Source organism: Copadichromis virginalis, linkage group LG19 (genome assembly GCF_057382275.1).
Source record: "Copadichromis virginalis isolate Kocher_CV1m ecotype Utaka linkage group LG19, C_Virginalis_male_GT1.1, whole genome shotgun sequence".
NCBI lineage: Eukaryota > Metazoa > Chordata > Actinopteri > Cichliformes > Cichlidae > Copadichromis > Copadichromis virginalis.
The window spans coordinates 35,001,067-35,028,381 of NC_140636.1; the positions used below are offsets into that span (position 1 = coordinate 35,001,067).

General features: G+C 40.3%; 4 protein-coding genes across 7 annotated transcripts; 2 read left to right on the forward strand and 2 right to left on the reverse strand.

Annotated features, from left to right (window-relative positions):
- Positions 1 to 747: 747 nt before the first annotated feature.
- acp7 (acid phosphatase 7, tartrate resistant (putative)) lies at positions 748 to 16,410 on the reverse strand. 3 transcript variants are annotated; one of them, XM_085440750.1, is made up of 15 exons: positions 16,266 to 16,410; positions 15,435 to 15,493; positions 15,078 to 15,215; positions 14,004 to 14,204; positions 13,493 to 13,675; positions 11,707 to 11,732; positions 10,742 to 10,839; positions 6,198 to 6,260; positions 5,350 to 5,464; positions 5,017 to 5,130; positions 3,210 to 3,276; positions 2,847 to 2,914; positions 2,679 to 2,750; positions 2,181 to 2,318; positions 748 to 2,087 (listed from the first exon to the last, which is right to left on the reverse strand). In XM_085440750.1, exons 3-15 carry the CDS (start codon positions 15,184 to 15,186, stop codon positions 2,022 to 2,024), a joined length of 1,320 nt encoding a protein of 439 aa, XP_085296876.1. In that variant the 5' UTR covers positions 15,187 to 15,215; positions 15,435 to 15,493; positions 16,266 to 16,410; the 3' UTR covers positions 748 to 2,021. The 3 variants fall into 3 exon arrangements, with proteins under 3 accessions (XP_085296876.1, XP_085296877.1, XP_085296878.1); XM_085440751.1 differs by lacking the exon at positions 16,266 to 16,410 and adding an exon at positions 15,678 to 15,830; XM_085440752.1 differs by lacking the exon at positions 15,435 to 15,493.
- On the forward strand, positions 15,879 to 21,241 carry LOC146686677 (KATNB1-like protein 1). 2 transcript variants are annotated; one of them, XM_085440753.1, is made up of 10 exons: positions 15,899 to 15,999; positions 16,897 to 17,009; positions 17,118 to 17,155; positions 17,236 to 17,521; positions 17,608 to 17,723; positions 17,812 to 17,862; positions 17,943 to 18,032; positions 18,125 to 18,229; positions 18,324 to 18,417; positions 18,510 to 21,241. In XM_085440753.1, the coding sequence occupies exons 2-10, from the start codon at positions 16,902 to 16,904 to the stop codon at positions 18,549 to 18,551; spliced, it is 930 nt and encodes a 309-aa protein (XP_085296879.1). In that variant the 5' UTR covers positions 15,899 to 15,999; positions 16,897 to 16,901; the 3' UTR covers positions 18,552 to 21,241. The 2 variants fall into 2 exon arrangements, with proteins under 2 accessions (XP_085296880.1, XP_085296879.1); XM_085440754.1 differs by lacking the exon at positions 17,812 to 17,862 and having other exon boundaries at positions 15,879 to 15,999.
- LOC146686678 (fibrinogen-like protein 1-like protein) lies at positions 21,178 to 27,255 on the forward strand. Its single transcript, XM_085440755.1, has 3 exons — positions 21,178 to 21,241; positions 21,444 to 21,600; positions 23,169 to 27,255. The coding sequence occupies exons 2-3, from the start codon at positions 21,456 to 21,458 to the stop codon at positions 23,861 to 23,863; spliced, it is 840 nt and encodes a 279-aa protein (XP_085296881.1). The 5' UTR covers positions 21,178 to 21,241; positions 21,444 to 21,455; the 3' UTR covers positions 23,864 to 27,255.
- chrm5a (cholinergic receptor, muscarinic 5a) lies at positions 24,625 to 26,781 on the reverse strand. Its single transcript, XM_085440749.1, has one exon. It carries the CDS (start codon positions 26,763 to 26,765, stop codon positions 25,188 to 25,190), a length of 1,578 nt encoding a protein of 525 aa, XP_085296875.1. The 5' UTR covers positions 26,766 to 26,781; the 3' UTR covers positions 24,625 to 25,187.
- Positions 27,256 to 27,315: the final 60 nt, after the last annotated feature.

The window sequence follows — 27,315 nt, forward strand, 5'->3', positions numbered from 1 at the left end:
CATTTTGTCTTTTCTTTGATAAGTTCTTCATTTGTCTAAAATAAAATCAGTGCATCCACACGTTGCATTGCATGTGCTTTGGATGAAAGCGTCTTACGAATACAATGACGTATCTTACGTCGTTTGTAGCGTTCATGGATCGCTGCGTTTCTGCATGTAGAGCACGTTGTGTCAACAGAATTGTACAGAGAAATAATAATTGCCTTCTGGCGCTAACAGACAGCTAGACGGCTCAACACACAGATCTATGCAGATGTGCAATGGCTGTCTGCCAGTAGTAATCAGAAGCAGCATGGTGTTATTAGGGACTAATACTGCCACAGTGGTAAGCGTCACGGCATGAGAAACATTCTGGAGAGTCTTGTCTCACTCTGTATTAGCCAAAGCCACAAGCATCCCTGAGTTGCATAATAGTGCTTTTGTGCAGGCGTGAGGTTCCATGTGTCTTTCTGTCTGACGGCCACACAGATGTGCTATCAAATAAGGTTCCAATAACCTGATAGGATTAGCCAAGGGAGAATCTGTCCTCTTGATAGCCTGATAGAGAAGAGACCTGATATGTCTAAGTGCATTTGCAGGTTTTTGAAATGAAAAATATTCTCTAAGGGGAATGCAGATTTTTGTCTGCCAGATTCATCCTGTCCGATTCAGGCAGAAATAAAGGGACCTACATCTACTTTCTAAAGGAAAGTTCAACTAACAACTGAAGCTTACTGCAGTGGATGAATTACAGTGAGAAAATCCAAATATAATCAAACATAAGACATTTTTTTATTCCAATGTTCATAGAAAATCAGAACACCTTTCAGTAAATTACAGTCACATTATATACAGCAAATTTACAGTAGAGTATCAGACTATCGTATTTTTCAGACCATAAGGCACACCGGATTTTGCGCATTAAGCAAAACAAACCAGTCAGATAAGTCAAACTTTACTGAACTCATTCTTCTTGCTTCCTCCACTTCTGTACCATTGATTCATTAATGTTGAATTCTCTTGCAGCGGCTCTATTCCCATGTTGTTGCAGTATATTAATGACTAACCTCATATTGTGGATGGATTATCTCAGTTGTTCTCCTGACTGAAGTTTGGTCCGTTTACAGCATCCTGCCATGCGATTGCATTTGTCTCTAACCATTAGGAACCCTCACATTAACTTTCGAGTGGAAAAAGGTTGGCGTTCATCCTCCAGCTTCACTGTGTTTGTTATGCTAACATAGCTGTGTCGCTAGCAATCACGTAGCACATCAATATATACCAGCTAGCCCAGCTTCAGTAACCCTACAAAAGTCACTGCTGTTTAGTTTCCTGTCTTCATTTATGCTGGAAGTGATAGCAGAGCTGTACCTTTTAATTTTCTCAGAAATCTCTCAGTCAGAACATGCAATATCATGTTTAGGTGGAAGCTAGCGAGCTAACTTCCTGCTAACTTCTAACTGTTAAATTTAATAGATTCTGTTTTCATGGATGCCTGGATGTTAAACTTAATTGATACACCTGGTAAAGCAGCAACGCTGATCATTTTATTAAAGATGAAAGAATTTAGACAGTTTTCAACTCTCAGTAATGCCATAGTGATCGTTTGACTTTGGGACCTGAAGAAGACGGAGTTTTGGACCCAGATTACTCCACAATGCTCCTGACTATGGTAGCCGTAATGCTCCGACAATCCATCAAGCGTTGCGGCTTCGTAGCTTACCAAAATCGTACTAAAACGTTTTTTGACAGATTTTTGAGCACCGTGTACCATATAAAATCGGTTCAAAGTCAGTAAGCACAACCAGAATTCATACATAAGGCGCACCGGATTATGAGGTGCACTGTCAATTTTTGAGAAATTTAAAGGATTTTAAGTGTGCCTTATAGTCCAAAAAATACGGTAGGTGTTTTTAAAATTGCACAAGGCTCAGTGAAATCAAATGAGCAGGAATAAGTTTTATGATCACTGCATAATTGGTTTGGAGGCAAAAAGTACTTGTTTTGGGCTCAAAGTGCATTTGCTTTAAGAAAGACAGTCTTCATACCCGGGCAGAGAAGCCATGTTTTTCTTTCACCACCCATATGCTGTCAATCACCTTCCCATTCTGGAACACACAGAAAAGTCTTTGTCATCATCCGAGCAATATTCCTTGGTCGTAAAATGAATCGCACTCACACATTCTTCCTCGTGTGCTCACCTGGTCATCAGACACCTGCTCCAAGTACAGGTGGGTTCCATTGACCACCTGCATACGGCTGTAGCCGTAGTCTCTGCTGCGGAAAGCACTCCACTCTTTGGGGTTTGGATTGAACTTGTCAGTCTTCTCTCTGCAGCCCTGCAGAAGATTAACCAGGAATTACACAGAGCCTTTAAGATAGGAGCCACATGCCTTCCTCAGACTCTGACATTTACAACTGCGGCTGTGCCTCGGTGTGAGTCTGTCTGCATTTTAATATCCCAATGACTAATCCCTCTGTGGTTGGATGACAAAGTGTACTCTGCACTGTTCACCACCACATCAGAAAAGAGTTAACCAGACCAACAGATGGTACTAAACTCATGTAGCAGACCAGCTGCTGCACAGACAGAGCTGTTTACCATACATAACGGCATTTCTGTTGATTTCACTGTCACTTTGCGCACTGACCTGCACACAAAAATGTTAACAGTGACACAGTGACGTGAAACTACTCACAGCAGAGCCTGTGATAATGTGGACTGGAGCTTTGGGGTTCACGTAAGGCTGTTCTCTGCTGCCATTGAATACCTTCAAGGAGCAAAGCACAATAAGTTTGGAACACTAGTTTACAACAGGGGAATGCAAGGATGAAGGATGGGGTGAAGTAAGAATGCACCAGCTGACCTTATCACCATACACAGGCCACAGCCTCTCATACGTGTGCTCATGTGCCCACAACTCCACATCCACTCCTGTGGGGGGAAAAAAAAAACCCTTTCATAGATGAGAAGCATACACAAACAGCTCAGTGGTGCAACTGAAAGTTCCTCAGAACCTGTGCCTATTTAATTTGCAGATTTCTCAACAAACAACAAAACCTTACGATCAGAGAAACAAAACCTGACAGCGATTTGAAAACAGGCTGTTAGCATTTCAGCCAGACAGAAGGCCTGGTGTTTGGTTTGCTCTGCTGTTAGGACATTAGTCTAAGTGTGCAAATTTGCAATATTAAACACCCATTAGCAGCACACAGACTAGGTAGCATACCATAACGGTAAAATAGATCCTCAAGACCTGGAGCCGGTGGTTTTGTGTCATTCCTTCCCAGACGGACCTGAGACATAGGTGAGAGAGGTATAATGACAATATGAATTGACATTAACATCCAAACCACTACCTGCTGGGTGAAACACTATCTGGCAGGCATCCATTACCTGTGCCTGCCTCACTCTCAACAATGCCAAGTGTTGAGAGAAGCAAGCCCCGGTGGAAACTATTTGCTCCAAATTACAGTGATTATGCCAGCACGCCGTGCTGCTTATGGGTTCTGTGGACTGGCCAGTCTGCAACATGCTTGTCATGTCTCCTAGCAGGGGCAATTTAAGTGTAAAGCAAGGCTGTGAAAATAAATCCTGCAAATAACATTATGTGATAAAATTAAAATGTTTAACAACACAAACATGCTGCTGTTTACATAACCGGGAACACAGCTCCCAATTAACAGCAGCTTCTTTAAAGCCAAGGCTCACGGTATTTTAAGGTAATGACAACATGACGTTTGCAGTAGTAAAATTACATCACACCTATAGAGTGAATTACCGATATGGTAATACAGAATAGTACTAGTAAAGAGTCTGGAATTTAGCTAAACAACACCACACTCATACCCCACAAGGCACTGGTATGGGTGGCACTATCACCCTTTACTAAGCTAGACATTCAGCCTGTCTGTACATGTTTTCGATCGTTTTTCTATAAAATTTTAGACATAGTCAAAGGTTTAAATAATGAGCCCAGCTTATGTGAACCAAAGCTCAGCCTTCAGATTAATCTGAATGTTTAATATTGTCATATGAGGAACACAAGTCGGGCTTGCCCAACTTCTGTTTTGTTCAATCTTGTATTTGCAAAGGACAACCAATCAGAAAAAATCTTCAAAGGGGGAGCGAAGGAGTTAAAACATCTTCTTTCACACACTGTATTATCTGTGGGGATTGTAAATCATCCAAAGCTACTCTAGTCCAACAATAAAAACATCAGCCTGGGAGTTACATTAACCCTCCTGCCATCCTTTAAAAAACTCACACCCATCACCCTAGGGACCATTCTCAGCCACGCCATAAAAAGACCATATATCCATATTTTATTCCACTTTAAATTAGCCAACCTTGTAAAACTACTTCTCCCTGAAATATTCATGTAAAGTTTTAATTATATTTTCGTTGTTTTAACCCTTCAAATCCCAGTGTTATTACATGAGCGCCCTGTGTTATAAGCCCCAAAAAACGAAACTAAATATTTCCACAAAAAACCAGTTGAAGTAATATGTGATTGTCATTATAAGTAGGCCTTTAGATGGACCAAAGATTGGCACCAACATACATTTTGACCTGCCATTATTTTTTTTGCATTTTTTTTGCAATTTAAAAATTAAAACTTCAAGACCCTGAGTCTTCATTGACATCCAAGAAAAGAAGAAAAAATAAAATCATATGATGATAATTTGGGGTTGAAAAATAGCGTTTATAATGGAAGTCAATGGGCAGAAAATGGTCCCCAGGGTGATGGGTGTGGGGATTTCTGCTGCTCAGCCATTTTAGGCTGATTTAAGGAATTCACACTGGAATATTAACATTGACAGGTAAAAACTATCCTGTGGCAAGTTTGGTTATATTCCACTGAACACAGTGGAAATGGCAGCCATTTAACACATAGCAGTGGCACAAAAAGGTCCCAAGAAGGCAGGAAGGTTAATAAGTGCCCTACACAATTAATTGTGAAAAATTATTATATAATATAAACCATTTCTCACTGTAGCAATGTAAGTAAATTAACAGACAACACTCTTACATACATAGGATTCAAACTTAGTACAGTCATCCTGGTCATCATCAGAGCAGTACATGGGCCGGTGCCCCATGGTTATGATCCAAGGACGCACTGCTCTGTTCTCGGGCTTGTTGGCCTCCTAGATGAAACAAAAGTGGAGCCACACATGTGCCACGTTAAAACAGGGAAACAAATTCAGCAACATGCTCTTACTTTCACTGAAATGAGAATTCTGAATATTATAATGATATAAAATGACCTTGGTCTTAAAATGAGAAAAAAAGAGGTCAAAGCAAGTGTGGGAACAAAAGAAAGGACTTAGCCACAGTGGACAGATGGAATTGTTGTGGTCATTAACCTCCAGGTCTTTCTCCAGCCAGTCGTACTGCTTGAAGAGGAGGTCCTGGCCAAAGTCAAGATAGAAGTAAACCTCGGTGGAAATGGAGATTATGTGCGCTGAGCCCAGGTTCCAGCTGCGGAGACATTGTTAAAATAATACACGGCACTGACCCAGGAGAGGAAGCGTGTTAAAAGTCATCTGATAAGCAAGAGCAGGTCTCACTTTAAACCGCAAAGTGTGAAAAATACTCCGAGATCCAGACGACGTTGCGTCACTCACATGTTGTTATAAAATAGACTAAACTGCTCTTTAAAAGGCCGCACTGTACTGTGAGTGCTTACATGTCCGTGCTGTAGGGTTAATGGAAGAGTGCCACTGTACATGTGTGCTTAATGTTATGAACAGTTTCCAGTTGCAGTCAGTTGCCTGGATGGAGTTTCTCTTTGCCTCCTAACTGTGCACATGAGTGGAAGGCTCTCAGCCAGCAGCCCTGCCCAGAGAGTGGGCAGCTGGCCTGTGGTGTAGCAATGTACTGTATTATCTTACTGTCTGACAGAAGGAGGCCTGTGGTGGGCGATGAGTCACACCTGTCAGATGTATAGCTCCTTTGTGTAGTCTCAGTGTGTGAGATAGGAGAAGTAAGCTATACTAAGAGAGCTCTATACTCCTCTGCTGACTCATTAATGCTTACTGAAATACAGCAGGACGTTTGACACACTTAACATGACACTTCACATGGGCCCGCTGTTAGAAAACAATGAATTACTCATCACGAGTGGTGTGTGCAGGGCTTGCAATGACATGCTTTCGTATTCGTTCACCTGCTTCGGTGCATTAATTGATTGCTGTTAAAGCAGCTCCCTTACCTGTACCACAGGCTCTCGGTCTGGCCTGGCATGCTGAAGCGATTCCTGTAGTTGGAGAAGTTGCTGTGAACAAACAATATAGCGAGAAACGCAATGAGATGGACTGATCGTGCACTCTACATTCCTTGAATAAATGAGAAGCAGCACTTAGCACCTCAAACTGCTGCTTTCTCACAGTTTGAGATGATTATACCAGCGCCTGGAAAAACTGCAATCCATTCAGAATAGATTTAAGATAATTCCAAGCTTTCTCTGAAATACAATAAACCAGCTGTTCGTGGAAAAAAAGCCCCTGCATTTGGTGCAGTTCTTTTGATTTATGTGCTTTTTCATTTGTCATCTAAACCTGGCAGAAGACTTGGCGTTATACCTCATCGGTTGAAAACAACCATCAACCTCTAAGACCTCCTGGAAGGTCATAGATATTTAAAGGAACTATAAACACTGCTACATGCAAGCTATCAGAGGATCCCTCTCTAAATTAAAGGCTGGGCAGAAACGCAAAGTAGCCTCTGTGACATCAACCTATAGCTTAGTGATGGAATAGTCTGAGGCTTAAAATCATGGTCAGCAAGTGGAGCCAGATAATCAAACTCTGGTCAACATGAGGGAGCTTGGGTGGAGCCGGACATGGGATAAGCGAGTAGGAGCCACCATGACCGAGAGTGCCACAGCTGTCAATCAAGAACATGTCTCTAAATATACCTCTCTTAAAACCATGACATCGTTTTAAAAGAAGACTGTAATTTTACATCCAGCAGTCATCAGAGGAATCCAGTTTTGAGGTAGTCCTGCAGTGGTTTCACCACCGAGTCATGGCGGTTTTTATTGATCTAGATATAGCCGGACACTTAAAGTGATCAGTCCATCGCTGCTCATTGCACTACATGAAACAGACACATACTAATTGGAAACTCGAGAGATGCTAAAACACTATCAAACCAGCATCTCCAAATTTTACAACGCAAAAGAGTAAAAATTAAAAAAAATATTTCATGGGAAGCTCTCCCAGACTCCAATCTGTCAGACTCTTTTCACAGTTTTTAATTTAGAAGGCAGGAGCCAGTCTTCTCAACAGGCCATTAACTAAGCAAGGTGATGGGAACAATTATTTTCTTATCTTACGTAGGGGAGGTGGGAAAAAGAGGCAATTTCCTCGGCAGCAGCCAGAGTAGGGTAGCAGATCCCTGAATTGACAAGTTTAATGTAGGGCTAGGGGTAATGTTGAGTTAGGGGTAACTTGAGAGCAGCAGGGTCAGAGGTTAAAGGCCAGGATTCAGGACCCAAAAGGAGGATCACAGAGCTCTTAACTAATGCTGAATAAGTCTTAAAGTAATGTCACCTGTAGTTTGGGTGGGCACCGAGGTCAGGTTTAAATGGTCAGCATGATAACCCAGCAAAGGTCAGTTTGTGAGCCGCTTGTTTCAACATCATTTCATGTGCACAATGGCAGGCTGATCCTACAGATGGCACCTTTAAAATGTTAAAAATAGCTATAGGTACGAACTTTATTTCAAAGTTATTATATGAAGGACATTTTTTCATCTTTTAGTATAGATAATACAAAAAAATCTTTACTTAAGTCATTCACCCTAACGTAAAAGCATAAGGATGAGCTCTTTATCCCAAACAAATCTGTTGTGATTGAAATTTCACAGCCAAATGTGATCACTGTGGTGAATAAGGAAGAGTCCTAATATAATATATATAATATATGGTGTGGTGCTATCTTTTATGGCGTGGTCTGCTGGGGCGGCAGCATCTCTGCTGGGGACAGGAAGAGACTGAACAGGGTGATCCGAAGGGCCAGCTCTGTTCTAGGATGCCCTCTGGACCCAGTGGAGGTGGTGAGTGACAGGAGAACGGCGGCTAAGCTGTCATCCCTGATGGACAACATCTCCCACCCCATGCAGCAGACTGTGACAGCACTGAGCAGCTCCTTCAGTGGGAGACTGCGGCACCCACGGTGTGGGACGGAGAGATTTCGCAGGTCTTTCCTCCCCACTGCTGTCAGACTCCATAATAAAGACTTTAACTGAACAAGCACACACATCCACACATGTGCAATAATACTAAGTGCAATAATCTTTTCTGTCATCGTTGTATTTTTACTCAGTTGTATATAGCATTCGTATTCTATTTTTATCTTATTGTATATTTTTATTCTATTTTATTCTACTGTATATAGTATTTTATTTTATTCTATTCTGTACAGCTGTGTACTGTATTTATTCTTATTGTATTCTAATTTTTGCCTCATAACTTTTGCACTGTCCACTTCCTGCTGTGACAAAACAAATTTCCCACGTGTGGGACTAATAAAGGTTATCTTATCTTATCTTATAAGTTCATACTCCCATCTTGTGGCTAAAAATGGTATCAGCAGGCATTTTAAGGATCTGGGAACACAGAAAAAGGTTTTTTGTTCCGTTTTGTTTAGTTTTGAATCACTGGATTTTTAGACATACAGGAAATGTATTCACTGGCTGAAACTAAATCAAAAACAAGCTATCAAGTCTGTAGTTCAGCAGTGGAAATGTAATTTAGCACAGACATGACAAGCGTTCATTTGTGTCATTGATCTGTATAGGAGTTCAGCAAAAAATGTGAGTCATTCTAAGTCAGATTGTCATCTTTCCAGCTAAATGTGTGGGTTTTTTAAATTAACACTGAGATAGAAATCTGGATGTCAAATTCAGAACAACCCGTCTGCTTCAACTGGCCCAGTAAGATTTTCCCTGCTCGTCAACTCTTTCCTTTCATCATCTGATGGGCTAAATCCAGGCAGTATGACAACTTAAAGGATCCAGTTGTAATATTCATGGAGCATATCATTGTTTCAGATGATGACCGTTGGTCTGCTGAACCACGTGCTCATCTTGGTGAACAAAGACAGCCTTGACTGGGGCCTTAGCATCTTCCGTGGACCGGCTGTTCTCATGCAGCTGGAATGCTGACTGAAAACCTTTGTGGTCGGCTCCGTTTTAATCGCCTTTAACTCATTAGGTTTTGAGGTTGGAAAGCGAGAGTAACAGAGAAGTACAGTGAGACGGAGCACAACAGAAAGTGAGGAAGAAAAGCAGGGCCCAGCTGCTGGGTATACTTGGATTCTGAACGACACCACAGAACGAAACACATATTTAGGTATAGAAGAAGAGGGGGCGGGGGGGAGAGCTGCATTTCTGGTTATGTAATGCACCGAGCTGGTTTTTGATATCAGGTTCTTATGTCGGGATGCAGCGCCAAGAAAAAGAGACTACTGTTAGCAGCTCCTTAATAAAGAGGCAGACAGTAGTCCTATTACACATGGCAAAGCCAAGAGAGTGAGAACGGTCCCCGTATAGAAGCGGCAAGTAAATATTATGGTGCAGGATCAGACACCACTGAAAGTTTCTAACTCCAGCAGATGTTGTTGGAATTCAGGGATCCATTCGCTGCTGATCCTCATGATAAAAACCATATGAATGTCTATAGAAGTCTGACTTTAACTATAACTAATAAATGTGTAATTTAATGTACTGAAACAGGTAAGTGACATATTGTAATAATGTGTTTTTTTATTTTATAAGGGAGAATTGTCGAGTTGTAATTATGAAGCTAATGGGGGGCAACCCACTGAATAATATCTATGCATACATGATTGCATGTAGAGTCGCACTGTAAGCTGGGGTTTTTTTTATCATCAATTAATCTGCAGATTATTTTATTACATATGGCTCTTTTGCTCTAAAACATTCACTGACTATTTACTGCACAGTTTCTTTAACCCAAGCTGACTCCTTCAGACTGCTTGGTATCTCCAAAACAGCACAAAAGCCTTTATTATATGTGATTTACTAAAGTGTTATAGATAAAATCAGGGAAAGCTGTAAAACCTGACATCTAAGAAGCTAGAAGAAGCAATGTTTCAGGGTTTTGTTTGAAAAATTATGAAATAGTTTACTTTAAGATTTTACCATTTAACTAAGGCTTTGTCTTGTGTTTTCATCCAGATAAGTTCCCACACTCAGATGCAAAGAGCACATTTGGTAACCGTGAGTGAAAATACTGACAGTTCCCACCACCGCAGGCCATCTCTGGAAACTCAAAAACAGATATTAAGCTGATGATTCCCAGTCAGACTAATGTTAGTTTTGGACAGTGTTGACTTGTTTAGAACTTGGTGGCTCCTAATGCTGCTCCAGACTTCGGAGACAAAAATAGCTCCCATCTGTTCAAACGGTACAGTAAAGACTTTTCAGGACTAACCGAGTGTGCTCTCTATTTTGCAGAAGAAAAAGTGCAGCTGATGGGGCTAGCCTTGAGATATAGCATGCACTGCTGTTTTTCTGTCCAAAACCCATTAATTACACTCCTGGCTCTGTGAGCAGAATGTGGTGCAAATATAAAGAAAAAGAAAAACAGAGCTGAAGGCAGACAGCAGACAAACAGATGCTGTGTGAGAAAGAACGTGTTTTTGTAATGAACGTGTGCCTGACTTCCACCTATGGATGCATCGTATGAATGAGAGAGACAGCAGAGAGATTCAGTTGAATTTCACCTACTATGTAGCTTCATGGTTGCCGGGACAGGTCATGTAGGGCACGTAGGCAGCTATGGACTCGATCTGCCTCATGAACTCGTCTCCAATCCTGGCATTATCCTGGAATCACACAGTGTCATTGAGCCATTAAACATGATGTCAAAGAACTTCCTGTTAAGACAGTGTTCATTTTTGCACATTCAGTCCATTTTCCAGAATGCTTCAGGAACGTAGCACAGGCTACCAAATAAACCTCAATGGAACTTGAAGAGTTCGTCTTAAATATCCCAATACTGTCTGCGGTGCTTTAAAAGCACACCGCGGTTCATTTCTCCTCTGATGGCTTTTACCTGCCACAGCCATTAACGACCTTTCAGGCTAAATTCTCTCTCTGTTTTTCTATTTATAATATCAGCGAAGCCGCAGGTGGTGCCTGCACATTCCAGCTGAGAACACAGCTCAGATGAATTATGGTTATTAATTTTTGCAGCAGCCTGATGATTGCATTTTACATTCTCTCCCTATTAAAAAACAGCATTAATAACGCGCAAAGTTATTTAAGGGAAAATGATATTAGCATCCGAGACAAGGTTATGTCCTCTAATATGAAAGGTGACAGCTGTGAGGATTTCATATGAGCCAATATGTTATTGGGACTTAAGATCTGTGGTTTTGAGTAGCACCACTTTTATTCATGAAATACTTGGGCGACACAATCCGTACTCTCATCTTTCACTGCGGGCTTAAGGCGTTTCACAGCAATGCTAATGTCCCAACCACAGCTGAAAGCTCTCACATGCCCTGAGGACAAACAGTGGTGTGCAGTAGAGAAAGGTAAAGTGGCTTATCTCTTCTGTCTTATTGGAATCAGGGATATATCAGAGTGATTTTAAGAGTATAAGAACTTTGCTGTCAGTGACCTTAATTGAAACTAGGTGCAGGTTTGATCACATTTCACAAGACTGGAAAGATAGAAGGGTAAATTACCTCATGCATGTCATAGGCAAAGTCTCCTGTAAAACAAGCACATAAAATCTATAGATTAGAATCTTTTACATGATTTCACTCTTTGCCAGCATAATGTAAAAACAAGATGTGCAGATTAAGTTTCCCCAAGCAGTACCATCTAATCAGCTTCACTAGATTTATATTGTCAGAATTTATTTCAAGAGAGCTGAACTCTTACGTAGTTTTGGCATTTTGCTGTTTCGTTTCTAGTGTTAGATATAAAGAAGCTAAACATAATGAAGCTAAAACCACAACGCAGCTAGAAACTGGGAGACAACTAGTCTGACTGTGCCTATCATCAAAACCCCAAAATGTATAAATGACAGTTTATAGTTTCACGGGGGATTACATCATCTTGCTTTTCCTTGCTTTCTGTTATTATGGGAAACTAAATTAAACAGTTTCTCTCTATTTTCTTATTCCCGGCACAGACACGATCGCTGCACCAGTCTTTACAAGAACTGCTTCGACAGTTTGGTGATTTAGATGTTGAACAACAGCAAACATGTCCAGCGATGACAGAATTATTGTAAAAGTATAAATAAACCATTTTAAGCCATCAGTCATCACACTTGAAAAATGTAAACTGGTATTTGAAGCAGAGATGTACATAAATCTGCTGATCTCTAACTTTGTGTAACTGCTTGTGATAAAGCGCCATTTGTCAACAGCTGCTCTCTTTCACTTTAAACTTCAGATGATCCTTAGAAATCCTGACTCTTTTTAACTCAAGAACAAGAAATGTCAACTTAAAGGCCAATATGTTTAAAACAGTAAAGTTTACACTTTACTGTTTTTTATTGGAGGAACTAGATTTCAAGGATTGGTTGATTATTATTTGATGATTTTCATGCATTTTCCTTTTTTCTTTCGTGATTTTTTTTCACAAAAATTGATACTTGTGTTTTTGTTTCTGAGCCATTAGCTTGCTCTGAATTAGGAGGATGGTTTTTTGATTGAACCAGTTTAATGTAACATTTTCTCAGGTTGGTGGTGCATGACATGAGCGTTCTTGTTCGTGAATTATTTAACAAAATATTGATATTTGATGTCACTGTACCAAATAGAATATCTAGCGAAATATTGCAAAATGTGAGGTAAAGGTTTTTTTCCCCACTTTTAATATTACCAATATTACACAAACACAAAATCTATGAATGACATTTGACTGGTACAAAATAACTAAATGCAGTGCTTCACCCATTATTCATACATTATGACTTCACAGCATTAAGATCACTCAGATGTCTATATTTAAGAACTAATATATTATTAACCCCCTCAGCAAGTTGTGTTGCAAATTGTACTGCTGTGCCTTCTTGAACCAGCGGGAGAGGTAGTTCACTTAGTGTTTACATTGAGGAGAAATAAAAAGGTAAGAAACATTATTTCCTATTATTAAAAATGGAGAGATTATAAAAGCTGGCGATCCAGTGAATCAAAACTAGGTTCACAACAAAAACCTACACTCTGCAGTTTAATCAGTGAAGTGATGAATAGCAGGCTAGTGACCAGAATCCATCCCATAATGCTCAAAGCAAATAAGTGCAAATGATGACTCTGTGTTATTATGGTAATTACAGTAATTACCACAATGATATATTGCCTCCTCATTAGATATCTCTGTCGGATGTCAGCTGGCTTAATTGATTTGATTTATGTTAATACAAGCTGTGGATGACTAATGCCTTAAGCTGCGGTTTATATAACTTAATGCCTCTTTTACAATGATGAATGATAAAATATCTAGAAGGGTAGAAGTTACCTATGTGTAAGATGACATCGTACGTTCCGAGCTGAGTTTCCTTTTGCAGTCGAGCCAGAGACTGGGGGTTCTCATTGCCGAGGTCACCATAAAAAGCAAACCTGGGACTGGACGTAGTGCTGTCATTAAGAGCAGTGAAGAAGAACACGTCGCTCCAGCCTTCTTCACTGCCACAGTGGTAGACTGGAAAAAAATGTAGGAAAAAAGTTTCACAGTTAAGTGATCCATGAGATGGTGTGAGAGCCAAAAGCTAAATGGAGAATAGATTCGTTTGTATAGAGTGCTCTTCTACTCTACATGAGTACTTAAAGTAAAGCTTTATATAACATCCCTCATTCAAGCATTTTTTCTACCTAAGTGCTTTCTATCTAACCTTCACACACCAAGGTGGGTTTCAGTATTTTAGGCATACTCACTGGAGCAGCTAGGGATCAAACCACCAACCATCTAATTAATAAAGGACCTACAGATACAGCCACCCTAATGTCAGCTATATAAAAACTCCACCCACCATACGAAGCTGCCGGTTTGAGGCCTCTGAGTGTGACCCTGTGAATGAACATCTTCCTCTTTTCCGTTCCCGAGTCAACAAACAGAGTCGCGTGTCCTATGGCGCTCATCTCAAAGAGCCGAGCCCCCAGAAGGCTATACTCCACCTTGCTCTCTGTCTCATTGAAGGTTGTCCAGGTCACTACCATAGTGCCTGGCATTCCTGAAGAAGAAAAGTCCATTTATTTGAAATGTGATGCAGATTTGTCTGACAGGAACATTGGATACACTTACTGGTGCATTTATTAAAGCCAAAAGATGCTGATGTGAAAAAGCTGACTTTACAAGAGTGGAACTTTTGATCTTGCTGCTGGCAAGATGAAGCATTATAAAGGCAGACTTGAGTTGGCCAGGTACTTGCATAAAGACATCAGTTCAATAATGAGTACCACATGTTTCACCTTCATAAGAAAAGAACAAAAGGGTCTTTATGCTGCATTAGATACAGGTTTGGAAGTTTAGGTAATTAAACGGTGTCCTCAACCTACATGACAAAAAATACAGTCAGGGAATATTTCTGTGAACCTGCCTGAAAAAAAGTCAGATGTAGTCAGTTAACAGAATATTGAGCAATTTGTACAAAACATCTGTAAATCTGCAAGTGACCTGGATACTTGTGTGTATTTCAAAGGGGAAAAATATGTCTGTGAAGGTTCTCAGTCATCCAGGTCATCGTAGTCAAAGGAGCTTGCAAAGAAAAGCGTCTGGACTTCTTTAAGTTGCTTGAAGACGTTTCATCCGAGAAGCTTCTTCTAAGGTCAAATGGTGGAGAGTCCCAGATTTAAACCTAGTGGGAGTTTCCCCCCAAAGAGGGACAAAAGGACCCCCTGATGATCCTCTAATCGCCTGAGCCAAGGTGTGAAACTGGGTGTGGGTCCCCACCATTTGACCTTAGAACTGAAGAAGCTTCTCGGATGAGAGGTGAAACGTCTTCAAGCAACTTAAAGAAGTCCAGACGCTTTTCTTTGCAAGCTCCTTTGACCAAGGGGAAAAACTGTATCCCACATGTGTCAGGTGGAAAAGGTCAAACACTTACCTCCATAGGAGAGGTGCACCTGTTCTGGCTGGGTCCAAATAGGAGGAACACTGAGCACCAGCAGGGGTGCAGCAAATAGCAAAGCACAGGCAGCGTGAACAGGCGACATTTTAATGCTGGACCTCAGGGAACAAACGTCTGATTAAAGAAGCCACACACACACACACACACACACACACACACACACACTTGAATCACATGATCTCCGACTTCTCATAACAAAAATCACATGACTCTAAAGGCACTAGTATAAAAACATTTGGAAATATTGACGATATTTAAAGCCTTCCAGTAAATGACATGACCTCAGGGGAGGTTTACACATGCTGAGTAGTTAGGATAAACAAAGTCACATACTGTGTTTTGGTCTCTGTTGAGTATGTCCAAATCAGTTAACCTCCATTCAGCCCATGAAACTGCAGAACCAAAACAGCAGAGTCAGCAACAAGTTTAGAAATAGATGATGTGACAATAAAAGCATGTGATGTTGCTTTTCATTGTGCAGTACTGCAGTGAAAGACAGAAGAGGTAAGCTCACATGCTATGGCTTGCCTCAGATCAATTAAATGCAAAGGCAAGCAGCTGCTATGCTGGACTTACCAGAACAAAGACACTATCAGTGTCACAGCCCATGAAGACAAAATCGTGCTTTTTAATTGAGTCAAAATCTACTATACCAGCTGATCTGATCTATCAGTTACATTAATTGTCAGTTAGGCTGATCATTGACGATTCTCTTAGCTGTGTGTTTTGGTTGTGAAACGTGCACCAACACTGTGTCAATAGCCGATAGAGGGTGCACAGTCCAACAGCTGAATGATGAATAGGCTGCTTTATTCTCCAATGATGGGCGGTACCGCCGGCTAGTTGCGTAAAAAGAATCAAAGTGTTTAACTGTCATATCTCTGTTTGGAGAAGCAAAGTGAGTACATCATATTTACTGTGAACGCTTACAGGTTTGTTTATTTATTTCACTTTAAATGCTGTGACGCATTTATTTTCACATGTATTTCCTCGACCGCTGGTTGGAACACAATTAAAAAGCTTCTTTCTTTTTGTCTGGTTAGCTGTTAGCTACCTGACTGTTAGCTACCTGGCTTAATTACTTGTTAGCGATAATTCAAAGCTAATACTTTGCATTAAGTGCAATAGGAAACAAAGAAATTCATGCCTCTGTACAACACTTACAGTTAAGCTAAAGGCAGTGAATGATCGTCTCCAAAAGCGCAAACGACTTCTGTTCTGAATAAATTACATATATTCAGAAAAATAAAAAGTTACAGCTAAGCTAAACTCAACCAGCTGTTTTGGCTGGAGAGCGCTTCCTGACCACGTCATGTGCAGAACGATAACAATGGCCGAGTGGATTGTGGGAGATGTTGTTTTTCAGCGTGTCGCGTTATAAACAGAATATTAGATGAAGAATTAATGATTGATTTACTGGGAAAAATGTATTATTACTATCTTACTTTGTTTGCAGTGGTAAACGGTGTATTTGGACATGTGTAGCCCGTATGTTGTGGGGACAAGATAATGTTTACACTGTCCACAATGTGTAGCCATTTATGGCCAGAAACACAAGATTCATACACTGTTAACCTCTAAAATCCTGTGATATGCATTTTTTAATCGCCTTAAAAGTTTTTATCTTGTCTTACAAAAATGGTAAAAGTTAGGAAATGAGCAAAAATTATATAAATAATACATTAAGTTGATCTTAGATGATTTTCAGGCAAAGGCTCTAAGGTTCAGTGAGGTATGTATGTATTTTGTCGTGTTTATAAATTTGTTAACTCATTCATATATCCTTTCTTTTTAGATATAATGGACCCCAACACTGAAGATGCAGAGAGCCAAAATGTTGAGGATCGCTTGCATCATGATGCAGCACAGTACAAAGTGAGCTATCCTAAAGGGAGAAACACAAAACAGGTGAGCTGGGTTGGTCATTATGTTGCACAAATCTATTTCTGGTTCCTGGTGCTTTTTATGCCTCTAGCTGTGTTTGTGCATCGCCATGTTTTGTCTTTTTAAATTCAGGCGGATGATGCTGCAAATGAAGAGTGCAACAAAAAGAGGTATTTCCTGCCTGTTTTGCATTTTTTTACAGCCATTTGTTTTTGATTAAAAGCTATATTTGGAATTTTACCCCATCCAGATACCCGGTTAGCCGCTCTGGGAACAACCCAGGCAGAGTGAAGCGGGTAGTGTCATGTAAAAGGAAGACTCATCATCTGACTGTGGCTCGAAGAAAGCAGCTTGGGTCTGGGAGAACTTGTGATGCTCCAAACAAGGAAAATGAAACAAAAGTCTTGCAGGGCACACAGCAGGATATTTTCAGTATGGACCCCTGGGATTTCCCATTTCATGTCAATAATATCAATAACAACCAAGGAACTGATAGAACTGGTTGTGAAGAGGCTGACTACTGTGTACTGACTGAGGTCAGTAAGACGTTTGCATTGTTTTATGAATTACTTTTCTTGCAAACACGCAGCTGAAACTACTTAAAGCTGACTATGTTTTCCAGCTCACGAGGGATCACAACACGCTGACTGACGTGCTTTTTGGAAGAAATCTAAGACTCAAAGTGGCTTTAACGTTGTGGCAGAGAAATGTTGGAGAGCTGCTGACATACTTTCTGAGGTGTGCGCCGTGCGGCTGCTTTCAAACATGCGCCAATGCTTGTTTGCTAGTATTTCCAAAGTTTGATTACATCATATTTTTTGTACAGTATCCAAGATACTGGTGTGTTTGTTGACTTTCTCCCGCTCATAAGCAAATGGTGAGCACTGAGTTTTGCAAATATCCTAGTAACACTGAGATTATAGTGTTACTACAATAATTTTTATATTTTCCCTGCAGCATTGATGAGGATTCTTCAAAGATAACCATCGGCTGTTGTGTCGACCTCTTTCCTTTAGTTGGCAAAGTCCTCAGCAGTCCATATGAAGCGTGAGTAATCCTGCTGAATAAAACACTTTACACATGTACAATAACATTGTGTTTAGCAGCAGGATAATTATTTTTTGTATTTTCTTTTATAGGCATCTTACTGTTGGCCTAAAGTGGGTAAATTCAGTTTTAAAAAACTGGTGGGAGGATCTAAAAGATAGTGGCTTCAGTGGCTCAACAAACTCTCTGCTGGATGAGTAAGTTTAATATATTTATTTTTAATTAAAAAAAAAAAGCACAATCTTTTGACATTAATTTGCCAGAGTTGTATGATTTATTCCTTTGTTGCAGAAACTTTCAAGTTTTTAATCAGCAGTTATGGGAATTGTGGCAGCAGGAACCCTTTTTGAAGTCTGTTCCAGGACCTGCAGGAGACATGGCAAAGGTAAACATGCAGAATTTAACACTGTTAGTTATATGTGTATATATGTGTGTGTTTATGTTTTTGCATTTTATGTACATCTTTTTGCCCCTTAGGTCATCGATTCCTTCCTGTCTAAACTCACATGTCAGCAGTGAAGATCCTGAACGCATCGTTCTCCGTTAACAGTTCAATTCAATTTTATTCGCCTCAGGGCGCATGAACAGTCTCCTTAGTTTTGAAAGTGTTATTCATAGTAGCTGCTGACGTTTGCACTGACTGGCTCTTAGTGTGGGCTGGATGTATTTGCAGAGCAGCTTAAGCAACTAAAGAATTGAGCAATGTCTACAACAGCAATGGTGTGACAAGGCCGATAATTTCTCTCTTAAGTAGCAAAGTAGTATTTTGTAAATAATTATCCACTTATTTTCACAACGCAGATATTGTGATGACTGTAAGATTTTTGTCCTTTTAACTGCTTCATTAATGATTAACACTTTTTTGTCATTTGTGATTGATATTATAATGATATGTTACAAAAACACTAAAAAGGGATGCCACTAATATTTCTGTTTTATGGCTGCAAAAACAACAATTGCATCTTCCGTAAAACTGTATATGACTGTCTTTACCTTAAGTTGAACTAGGGGAGACCGGGGATAGTTGTAACATTTTTGACATTTCTGTCTGTAAATTGGAGCTCTTTTAAGGTAGTGGATTCAAAATGTAATGCAAAGTATTTACATGTCTCGGCTATTAAATAGTGCAGCTATTTTCTCTGCAGCACAATTACCCATTGCATGGTATGGTCTCAAACACAAAGAGTGAAATGTTACAATTAACCCCATAGTCTGGGTTAGTTGTAACATATCCTGGGGTGAAATGTAACACAATGAAATAAGGGTACTAACAAAACATTAACATGTAATCTTTGTTTATTCAACACATGAATGCACTTAGAGCCATTTATGTAGTTATGTGTGTGTGTGACAGAATGCAGAAATCTAACTTTTGAACATATTCCAACCCCCCAAAAAAGACAAATTATGGAATTTTCTGCAACTGAATATTTCATTAATTTTGGTTGGTCTTCCTTGAGTTTGGCCTCATTGGTCCAGTGGGCATTATAACCCACAACTCTTGCACCAATTTTGAACATAACAATGAAGCTGAAAAAATGTAGTTGTTCACCAGCATCGCAATTCCATTACTTTTTATCCTGGCTTACCTTGGTGTGGTTTGCAGAGTGCTTCAGAAAGATGAGGAAATCTGTTTCTTGCACCCATCCTGATTTATTTCCACTACCAGTACTTCCTACTGGTCCATCTCTGACACAGTGTGAGAATGTGTATGTGTGGGAACACAAACAATGGAGGAATTGTGTTGCCAATGGCATTAACCGCATATACAAATGCGACCAGTGAACCTCTCTCTGCTGATGTCGTTGCCCCAACTTGTTTAATATAAGTTAAAGTAATAGTGTGGTAACATCTGCATTATTGTTACAACTAACCCAGACTGTTGCTGTTACAACTGACCCAGACTCCTATAGCCATGAACTAGCTAACATTACAGCCAACGGCTAAAACATTAGCACTAAAGACTTACACAGAATATATCCCCATAGACATACAAATAACATAATTTAAGTTTGATGAGTTTAACTGCAAAGCAGATAATGCTATTAGAAATTGAAATAAAGTAGAAAAACTTGCTTTTTGGCATACAAATTACTTTTTTTCGTGTTAAATTGTTTGTGTTTGACAAAATGTGCTGATTTTTCACATGTGATAGCACAACTGAGTTGGGCATGCACAGGATTAATCACATCATTTGAAACTTAGCCCTGATTGGAGAAATTGGAAGTGTTACAACTGACCCACGTTACAACTATCCCCGGTCTCCCCTACTCTTGAACTAAACTGTCAGATTACAAGCAACACTCTTTGAAAAAGGTCAACTAACACTAAAGAACCAGATGTTTCTGGCTCTTTAGTGTTTATGCTTCTGAAATGGGTAAAATTTGAAGGCAAAAACAATCAGCAGAATTCACATGGGGAGGAAAGACTGATGGATGTTACATGACATAAAGAAATAAAAGAGATCAGAATTTAAAAAGAGGTCATTTAATCAATTCTATGTGTAAAATGCAATGAACATGCTTCAGTTCTGTGCAGCGTGCTAACTCAAAAATGAAACCGTACTCTGTGTACTACTCTAATACTTCTGGATATATACAAGTCCTATGGGGCAGTTTTTTTTTCTCATACATATCCCAGTGTCCAACAAATAACAAGGGTCTAAACTACTAATGATACAGGAGGTTACAGAATCACCAATGTTAAGTACTGTAGCAGAACACAACGCTTGTTAGATATAAATCAAGATAATAGGCTTGTGTTGAAGCAGAGGGCAAACACCAGTTGAGATCAGGGGCTTTCACACTCCAATTAACTCACAAAAACACTCAATAGGAGGAGGAGTGAAATGAGCAAAGGCTGAACCTTTAGAGTTCAGTCTCAGCTGGACTTTAAACCTCATTCACAGTTGAAGTGATTTAAGTAAGGCAGAGATATGTGTTTAAATGTGGGTTTTATCTCACTTTGCACAGATAAGTCGAGGACTGGTGTCTATCATTTTAAGGTGAACCTGAGGATAAAGTCCAACTCTAGCTAGGCACGGGCACTGCAATTCAGTCTCTCAATCCGAACTCAGCTGTCGGCCATTGTGTTTGTGTTTCTGCTGCTTGTCATTCGATCAGAGGAGACAAATACAGAGTGGGAGACGGTTCTGGTACAGACAACACATTTCTACACTGTGTTTCAGGACACAGGTGGCTCTACTTAATGTAAGCGCTTTGATTTTATATTTCTTCAGCACAGTTTTGTATTAGGAGGTGGCCGGGGAGAGGGAGGTCTGGGGTTGTCTGCTTAGGCTGCTGCCCCTGAGACCCGGCCTGGATACGCGGAGGAAAATAGATGGATGGATAGAGTTTTGTATTTGTTACATCAGCTCATATCACTAAAAAAATGCTGTTGGTTTGATCACAGAAAAAGTAAAGGATGAAGTATTTGAGATGCCTGTCGCCAGCAGTGGTTTTGCTGCTGCTTAGTGTGACTGGACTTGACATGGAGCATCTCCAAGCTGAAAACCTAAATCTCCTTTCACCAGATGAGCATAAATTGGTCCTGAACCGTGGAATGAGAGGTATTTATTTATGCAGGCTTTCACTTCCTGTTTGACTTTTCTTTCCTGTCTGTTTCAGTTGTGGATTTGGACAAAAGCTGAACATGATTTGGGAGAATTTTCAAAACACTAGTCTGGAAAATCATTTGATTTTTTCTAAACGCTGAATACATTCATATCTGTGATTATCTGTGAAGATTACTCTTGTGGATGTGAGTTTAATTCCAACCTCTAGATCCAAATCGCTTATTGACTCACTGATGATAAGCATTAGGTCCTCTGAGGTTATTTGTGCATTGTTAAAAGGCAATCTATTAGAAAACTTTTAGAAAAGCAATGTTTTATTGTGCTTACCTGGGAAACATTGAGAAATTATTTTGTACAGAAACATATTTTTTGAATGTGATCAGACAGACAGTCCTTTCACATTCAGAAATGTTGGACAGAATTGTTACCCTGTCCATGTAAAGCAGATCAGCAGACTTTATTCCAAGATTGTGATTTGTAAGTAAAGGCCTCTCTCACATTGGTTAATATCAATGTTCTTAAGAAAATTATCAGGAGAACAGTGAACAAGAGCAGTGTGCATTGCAAGTGCTGCAAGCAGAAAGCCACGGCTCTCTCAAAGCAACATTTCTGCCTGTCTACAGCTTTCTGTTCACGTAAGGTTGTTGGTAATATTAGAAAGATTATCTTTGAAGAAAAGAAACATGACATCATAAAAATGTTTTCCAAGGCACAATTGAAGGAGTAGGATGGTTTGGACATGTTGTAGTCCATCTGGGCCATGTGTAAATTTATTTAAAGCTATTTATTGCTGCACAACAGCTGCACAATAAACCAGATTCCAAAAGTAGAAGATCTGATATTTTGTCCCTCAAATAAATAAAATGATCATTTTCATAAAGTACTGGATTTTTTATAGACTTTTAGCACTTGTGTTTAAATCTAATCATGCCTTGGGTGGAAAGTAATACAAGGTAAGCAAATTTTCAGACATCACTACAATTCCTGACCTGCATTGTTTGTACCAGACCGCAACTATTCACTGAACACCTGAGGGGTCCTTAAATTAGACATAACCAAATTGTGCATGGATTGGGTTTAAAGAAGTTGTTTGGCAATTTGAAAAACAGTTGGGGGGCGGTTCTGTTTCTCTAAGCTAGACGCTAATGTTAGCAAGCTAGTTAGCTTGGTGTAAAAACTGGGAAAAGCAAACAAAGCTTCTGCGTCTCCTTTTGAAGACTTCAAAACGAATGTGCAGCTGAAAAGCTCACCTACTAGCAGCTTGTAATTTGTTTAAGTTATTTAAATTTCACATTTCAATCACGATAATATTACAGAATTTAGAAAGCTACTCCACTGAGTCGAGGATCAGTACATAAACTTTGTGAAATAACTGTCATTTTCACACGTTAAACCTTTTTGTACTAAATGAAGACAAAACAAATATGTGGTAATTATCAAAAAAGCTGGTAATGGAGTAATAGACTCGATGTGTGATGTATATGATAAACCTGCCTAATTCTTAGCCATAAAGTAATTCTGATTGCCCTGATTGATATGACTGATGTTTAATTGCTCAACAGTGCTGCCCAGAGACTGCTATGAAATGCTGATGGCCTCTTCAGGCCGGGCCAGAGACGGAGTGTACCTGATCCAACCAGGGGACTCCCCCATTGTGGCCTACTGTGCCATGCAGGAGGGAGGCTGGACCGTGGTGCAGCACATTACTGTGAATAGCAGTGTGAATTTTGATTGCACTTGGGCTGAATATAAGAAAGGCTTTGGTTTTATCACTGGAGATCATTGGCTTGGGAATGACTACCTTCATCAGCTTACCCGTGGGCCTGCACGCTATAAACTAGGAATAAAACTTGTGGACCAAGATGCTGTCACAAAGATGGGAGAGTATGATCCATTCCTGGTGGAGGATGAAGCATCAGCTTATAGACTGAGACTGGGGTTGTTTGAGGGAACGACCGTAGACGCTCTGACGCTGGATACAGAGAACTATCTCCATGACAACCAGAAATTCACCACTAAAGACAGAGACAATGATAACTACTTCCAGAACTGTGCCAAACTGGAGTTTCAAGGGGTGCCGGGAGGAGGCTGGTGGTACGACGCCTGCGCCGGCGCCAATCTGAATCGCAGAAATGTCATCTACTGGCAAAAAGACTGCAACAAGGAGCGGCTGTGCAAGTATGCATGGATGATGGTGAGACCTTCTGACACAGTGAAACTGATTCAGAGTGGAGACTGCAAGAAGGATGAGCTATAAGGACGTCATTCCCAGGATTTGTGCCAGATTTGAGTTTTTGTCATTAAACACAACAATGGGTGATATCAGGGATTTTCTTGTAGTGACTACTGGACCTTCTATTGGCCACATTTTATTCAAAAATGCATGGACATGATCACAAAATACTGAAAAGAAACAAAAACGCATCACAAACTTGAAATACAGTAAAAAGTCGCAGTACAGATTTAGCTCTAGCTTTGTTTCCATCACACACCAAGTCAGTATACTTGAAGCAAAGCATGTTTTTTAGTTTTGTTTTTTTCTTTCTGAAAATTGCAAGTGCAGACTCCTGGTTTATCACAGTTACCAAGAAGTGTTTCATGGCATTATAGCTTATGACAGATAATAAAAAAAAAATAGCCTGTGCAAGGCATCTTCCATTCAGTGGGTACACAAAGGAGCAGCGCACCAACATATTTTCCACAGTACATTACAAGTTTGCCAGAAATACAGTGATATTGATTTAGCCACAGTAAAACATACTGTAGTTCAATGCTTAATGAAAACGAAAATATCCTGAGAATAAAATGTAATAAAGAGAATTCATAAACAGTGTGAGCTGTTAAATCCTCCACAAAACTTCCAATGTAAACACTGACATTATTAACAAGTTAGTTATTCCCAATCGGTAAACTCAAGTGATCCATTAATGCCTTTTACGCATGATTCCTATAACCGTATTTTGCACTGGGATTTCGCACGACATGAAAATCATAGCAAGTGATGACAAAACAATGAAGCTGACTCTCTACACATTTATTCATTGGACAAATTACAGTGGCACACATCAAAAGGCTTTCATGAACATCAAGTAAGTGTCTTGACTTAACGAGCAAGAGTCCGACATCACGATGAAGCATATTAGCCCTTTTAAATAAAAACAACGACAGCCATTTGGAAATACACCTCATCAGTACAAGCACAATACTTTAAGAATTAAAGAGCTCTGTGTGTCTTGTGACATTTTGGGTATGAGTGCATCAGCTTGACTTTTTAGACTGGAGCAACTTCACGATGGTCTCCATATATCAAAGTGTGCTGCTGTGTAAATCAATGGCGTAAATGTGCTTCAACTTGGAGAAAAATACTGGTTTGTTTTGTATATTTTTGACCCTACATACAGTAATATTCTTCCAGCAGCAATTACCATACACTATAGCAAACCTACTGATTAATGAGCAGCACTATAAGATGTACTAGGCTCTGGATATCTTTTGATATCACCTAATACGTATGCACAAGTTCATAAAGCCAAAGTTATTGGTGCAAACATGTGATTTACAGCCACTGTCTCACAACTTCTTCATGTCATTTTAGAGCTGACCACAGGGTTTTGTCCATACCAGTATAGTTTCTCTTCAATCCTTTTCTTTTTCCACTGGCAGAGTAAGAGCATGCGGAAGGTCTTTTGGAAGGTCTTGTTGCAAAGGGCGTAGCACATGGGATTGACGGTGCTGTTGACGTAGCACAGCCAGTAGCCCAGGTGCCAGAGGGAGACGGGGATGCATTGAGAGCAGAAGGTAGAAATCAGCACCATGATGTTATAAGGAGTCCATGTTAAGATGAAGGCCAGCAGGATGGCGCTGAGAGTTTGAGCTGCCTTTCTTTCCTTGATCAGCACCATCCTTTTTCTCTTGGTGATCTGGCTCTTCAGCGTTGTGTCTATGGGCTTGGACATGGTGGAGGTGGACGGAACGCTCATGGACTCGGCCGAGGAGAATGTTGGCGACGTGATTTTCGTGTCTCCGTTTCTGCTTTGGTGCTCCGTGTGACTTTCCTTGGTCACTGGTTTAAACTTGTAGGACACACACTTGCTGCTCTTCTGGGAGTTGCTTTTGGGTGGCGTCTGAAAGAAACTCTCTTCATCGTAGCTGCTGAGCTGCTCGCTCTCGCTGCATACTCCACTCTTGGTGGCTTTGCAAGCCTGGTTCCCAAAAGAGGTCTGGAAGCCTCCTGGAGACACTGGCCTGTCCTCGTCCTCAGAGGAGGCGTAGCTGTTAAAGGTGGTCAGCTGACCAGCTTTGGACCACTCATCGCTGGTGGTGGCCGCTGATTTGACCGCGTTGCTCCTGGTGGAGGAGGACCACGAGGCCTGGTTCCTGTCTTGTGATGCTGAACTTAGTTTACAGCTAAAACAAGATCTGATGATGGTTTTCTGAGGCTGAGCCACCCCAGACTCTGTAGAACAGTTAATCCCTTGAAGCTCTGCAAGATCTTTGGTCCTCTTTTCTGTCTCCTTGTAGATTCTGCAGTAGAGGATTGTCATGACAGATACAGGGACGTAAAAGGCTGCAATAGCTGTCCCAAAAGTAATTACAGGCTCAGAGAAAAACTGGATTTGGCATTGCCTCTCGGGTACAGTCCTCTTTCCAACAAAGTACTGCCAGCAGAGAATAGGCGGGGCCCACAGAACAAGTGACACTAGCCACGCTAAACCTATCATGATCCCAGCTCGTTTAGGAGTCCGTTTGGCCCTGTAAGTTAGAGGCCTGGTGATGGAGAAATATCTGTCAAAACTGATCACCAGCAGGTTCATGACTGAGGCATTGCTAGCTACGTAGTCCAATGCCAACCACAAGTCACAGGCGAGGTTTCCCAAGGCCCAGTAACCCATCAGTATGTAAGAGGTGTATAGATTCATGGAGAAAACACCTATGATGAGATCTGCAGCTGCCAGACTCAGCAGGTAGTAATTGTTCACTGTCTTCAGCTGGCTGTTGACTTTAAAGGAGACCATTACTAGAACATTCCCCACAATGGTAATGAGGCTGACTATAGCCGAGACAGTTGCAATGGTGATCACCTCCCAGAGACTGTGGGTGACCAGGTGGATATCCATCGTGCTGGTATTTACTGTGGAGTTCATGTTTTCTCCTTCCATGGCCTTCTCCTGGTTATTGGCATCCAAGTATCGCAGGAGTCTTTAATACCAGGTTTGTCATTTCCACTAAGCCCTCCTGAAAAAAAGAAGAAAAGAAGCATTACTCTGTATGTCTGCCACTAGATGGCAGCAGTTCAGTGTACATGAACTAGTCAAACCTGGACTTAAATTCATGTTGGGGTGTTAATACTGAGGCTGATATGTTTGTGTCTGTGACAAAATGCAAAAAAGGACAAATGATTTTATCTTGTGTTAAAACTGAAATTCTGAAACAGACAAGTGATGATGGGGATTGTAGTTTTGTTATTCATTCAGCCATTGCAATTTTAGAGAGTGAATATTTTAGTAATCATCCTTCTCTGACAGATATTCACTGCATTTTGAGATTCTTGTTGAGAAACGAATTGTTCGCTCACATACAAATATGTTCTATTTGTAATAACAAGTTTCTTTTACATGTGTAAATAAAACAGTATTTTAAATATCCCTACTCGAAGCGCCTAATATATTTGCTTAAGTAAATAAGTACATTTATTTATAAAGCAATATC

Coding starts and splice junctions, on each gene's coding strand:
- acp7 (XM_085440752.1), bottom strand. CDS start 15,186: ATGTCGCCTGTTCACGCTGCCTGTGCTTTGCTATTTGCTGCACCCCTG. Junction 14,205..15,077: donor GGTGCACCTCTCCTATGGAG/GTAAGTGTTTGA, acceptor TTTCTTCTTCAG/GAATGCCAGGCACTATGGTA. Junction 2,915..3,209: donor GGATCTATTTTACCGTTATG/GTATGCTACCTA, acceptor TTCCCCCCACAG/GAGTGGATGTGGAGTTGTGG.
- chrm5a (XM_085440749.1), bottom strand. CDS start 26,765: ATGGAAGGAGAAAACATGAACTCCACAGTAAATACCAGCACGATGGAT.
- LOC146686678 (XM_085440755.1), top strand. CDS start 21,456: ATGAAGTATTTGAGATGCCTGTCGCCAGCAGTGGTTTTGCTGCTGCTT. Junction 21,601..23,168: donor CCTGAACCGTGGAATGAGAG/GTATTTATTTAT, acceptor ATTGCTCAACAG/TGCTGCCCAGAGACTGCTAT.
- LOC146686677 (XM_085440753.1), top strand. CDS start 16,902: ATGGACCCCAACACTGAAGATGCAGAGAGCCAAAATGTTGAGGATCGC. Junction 17,010..17,117: donor AAGGGAGAAACACAAAACAG/GTGAGCTGGGTT, acceptor TTTTAAATTCAG/GCGGATGATGCTGCAAATGA. Junction 17,156..17,235: donor GAAGAGTGCAACAAAAAGAG/GTATTTCCTGCC, acceptor TACCCCATCCAG/ATACCCGGTTAGCCGCTCTG.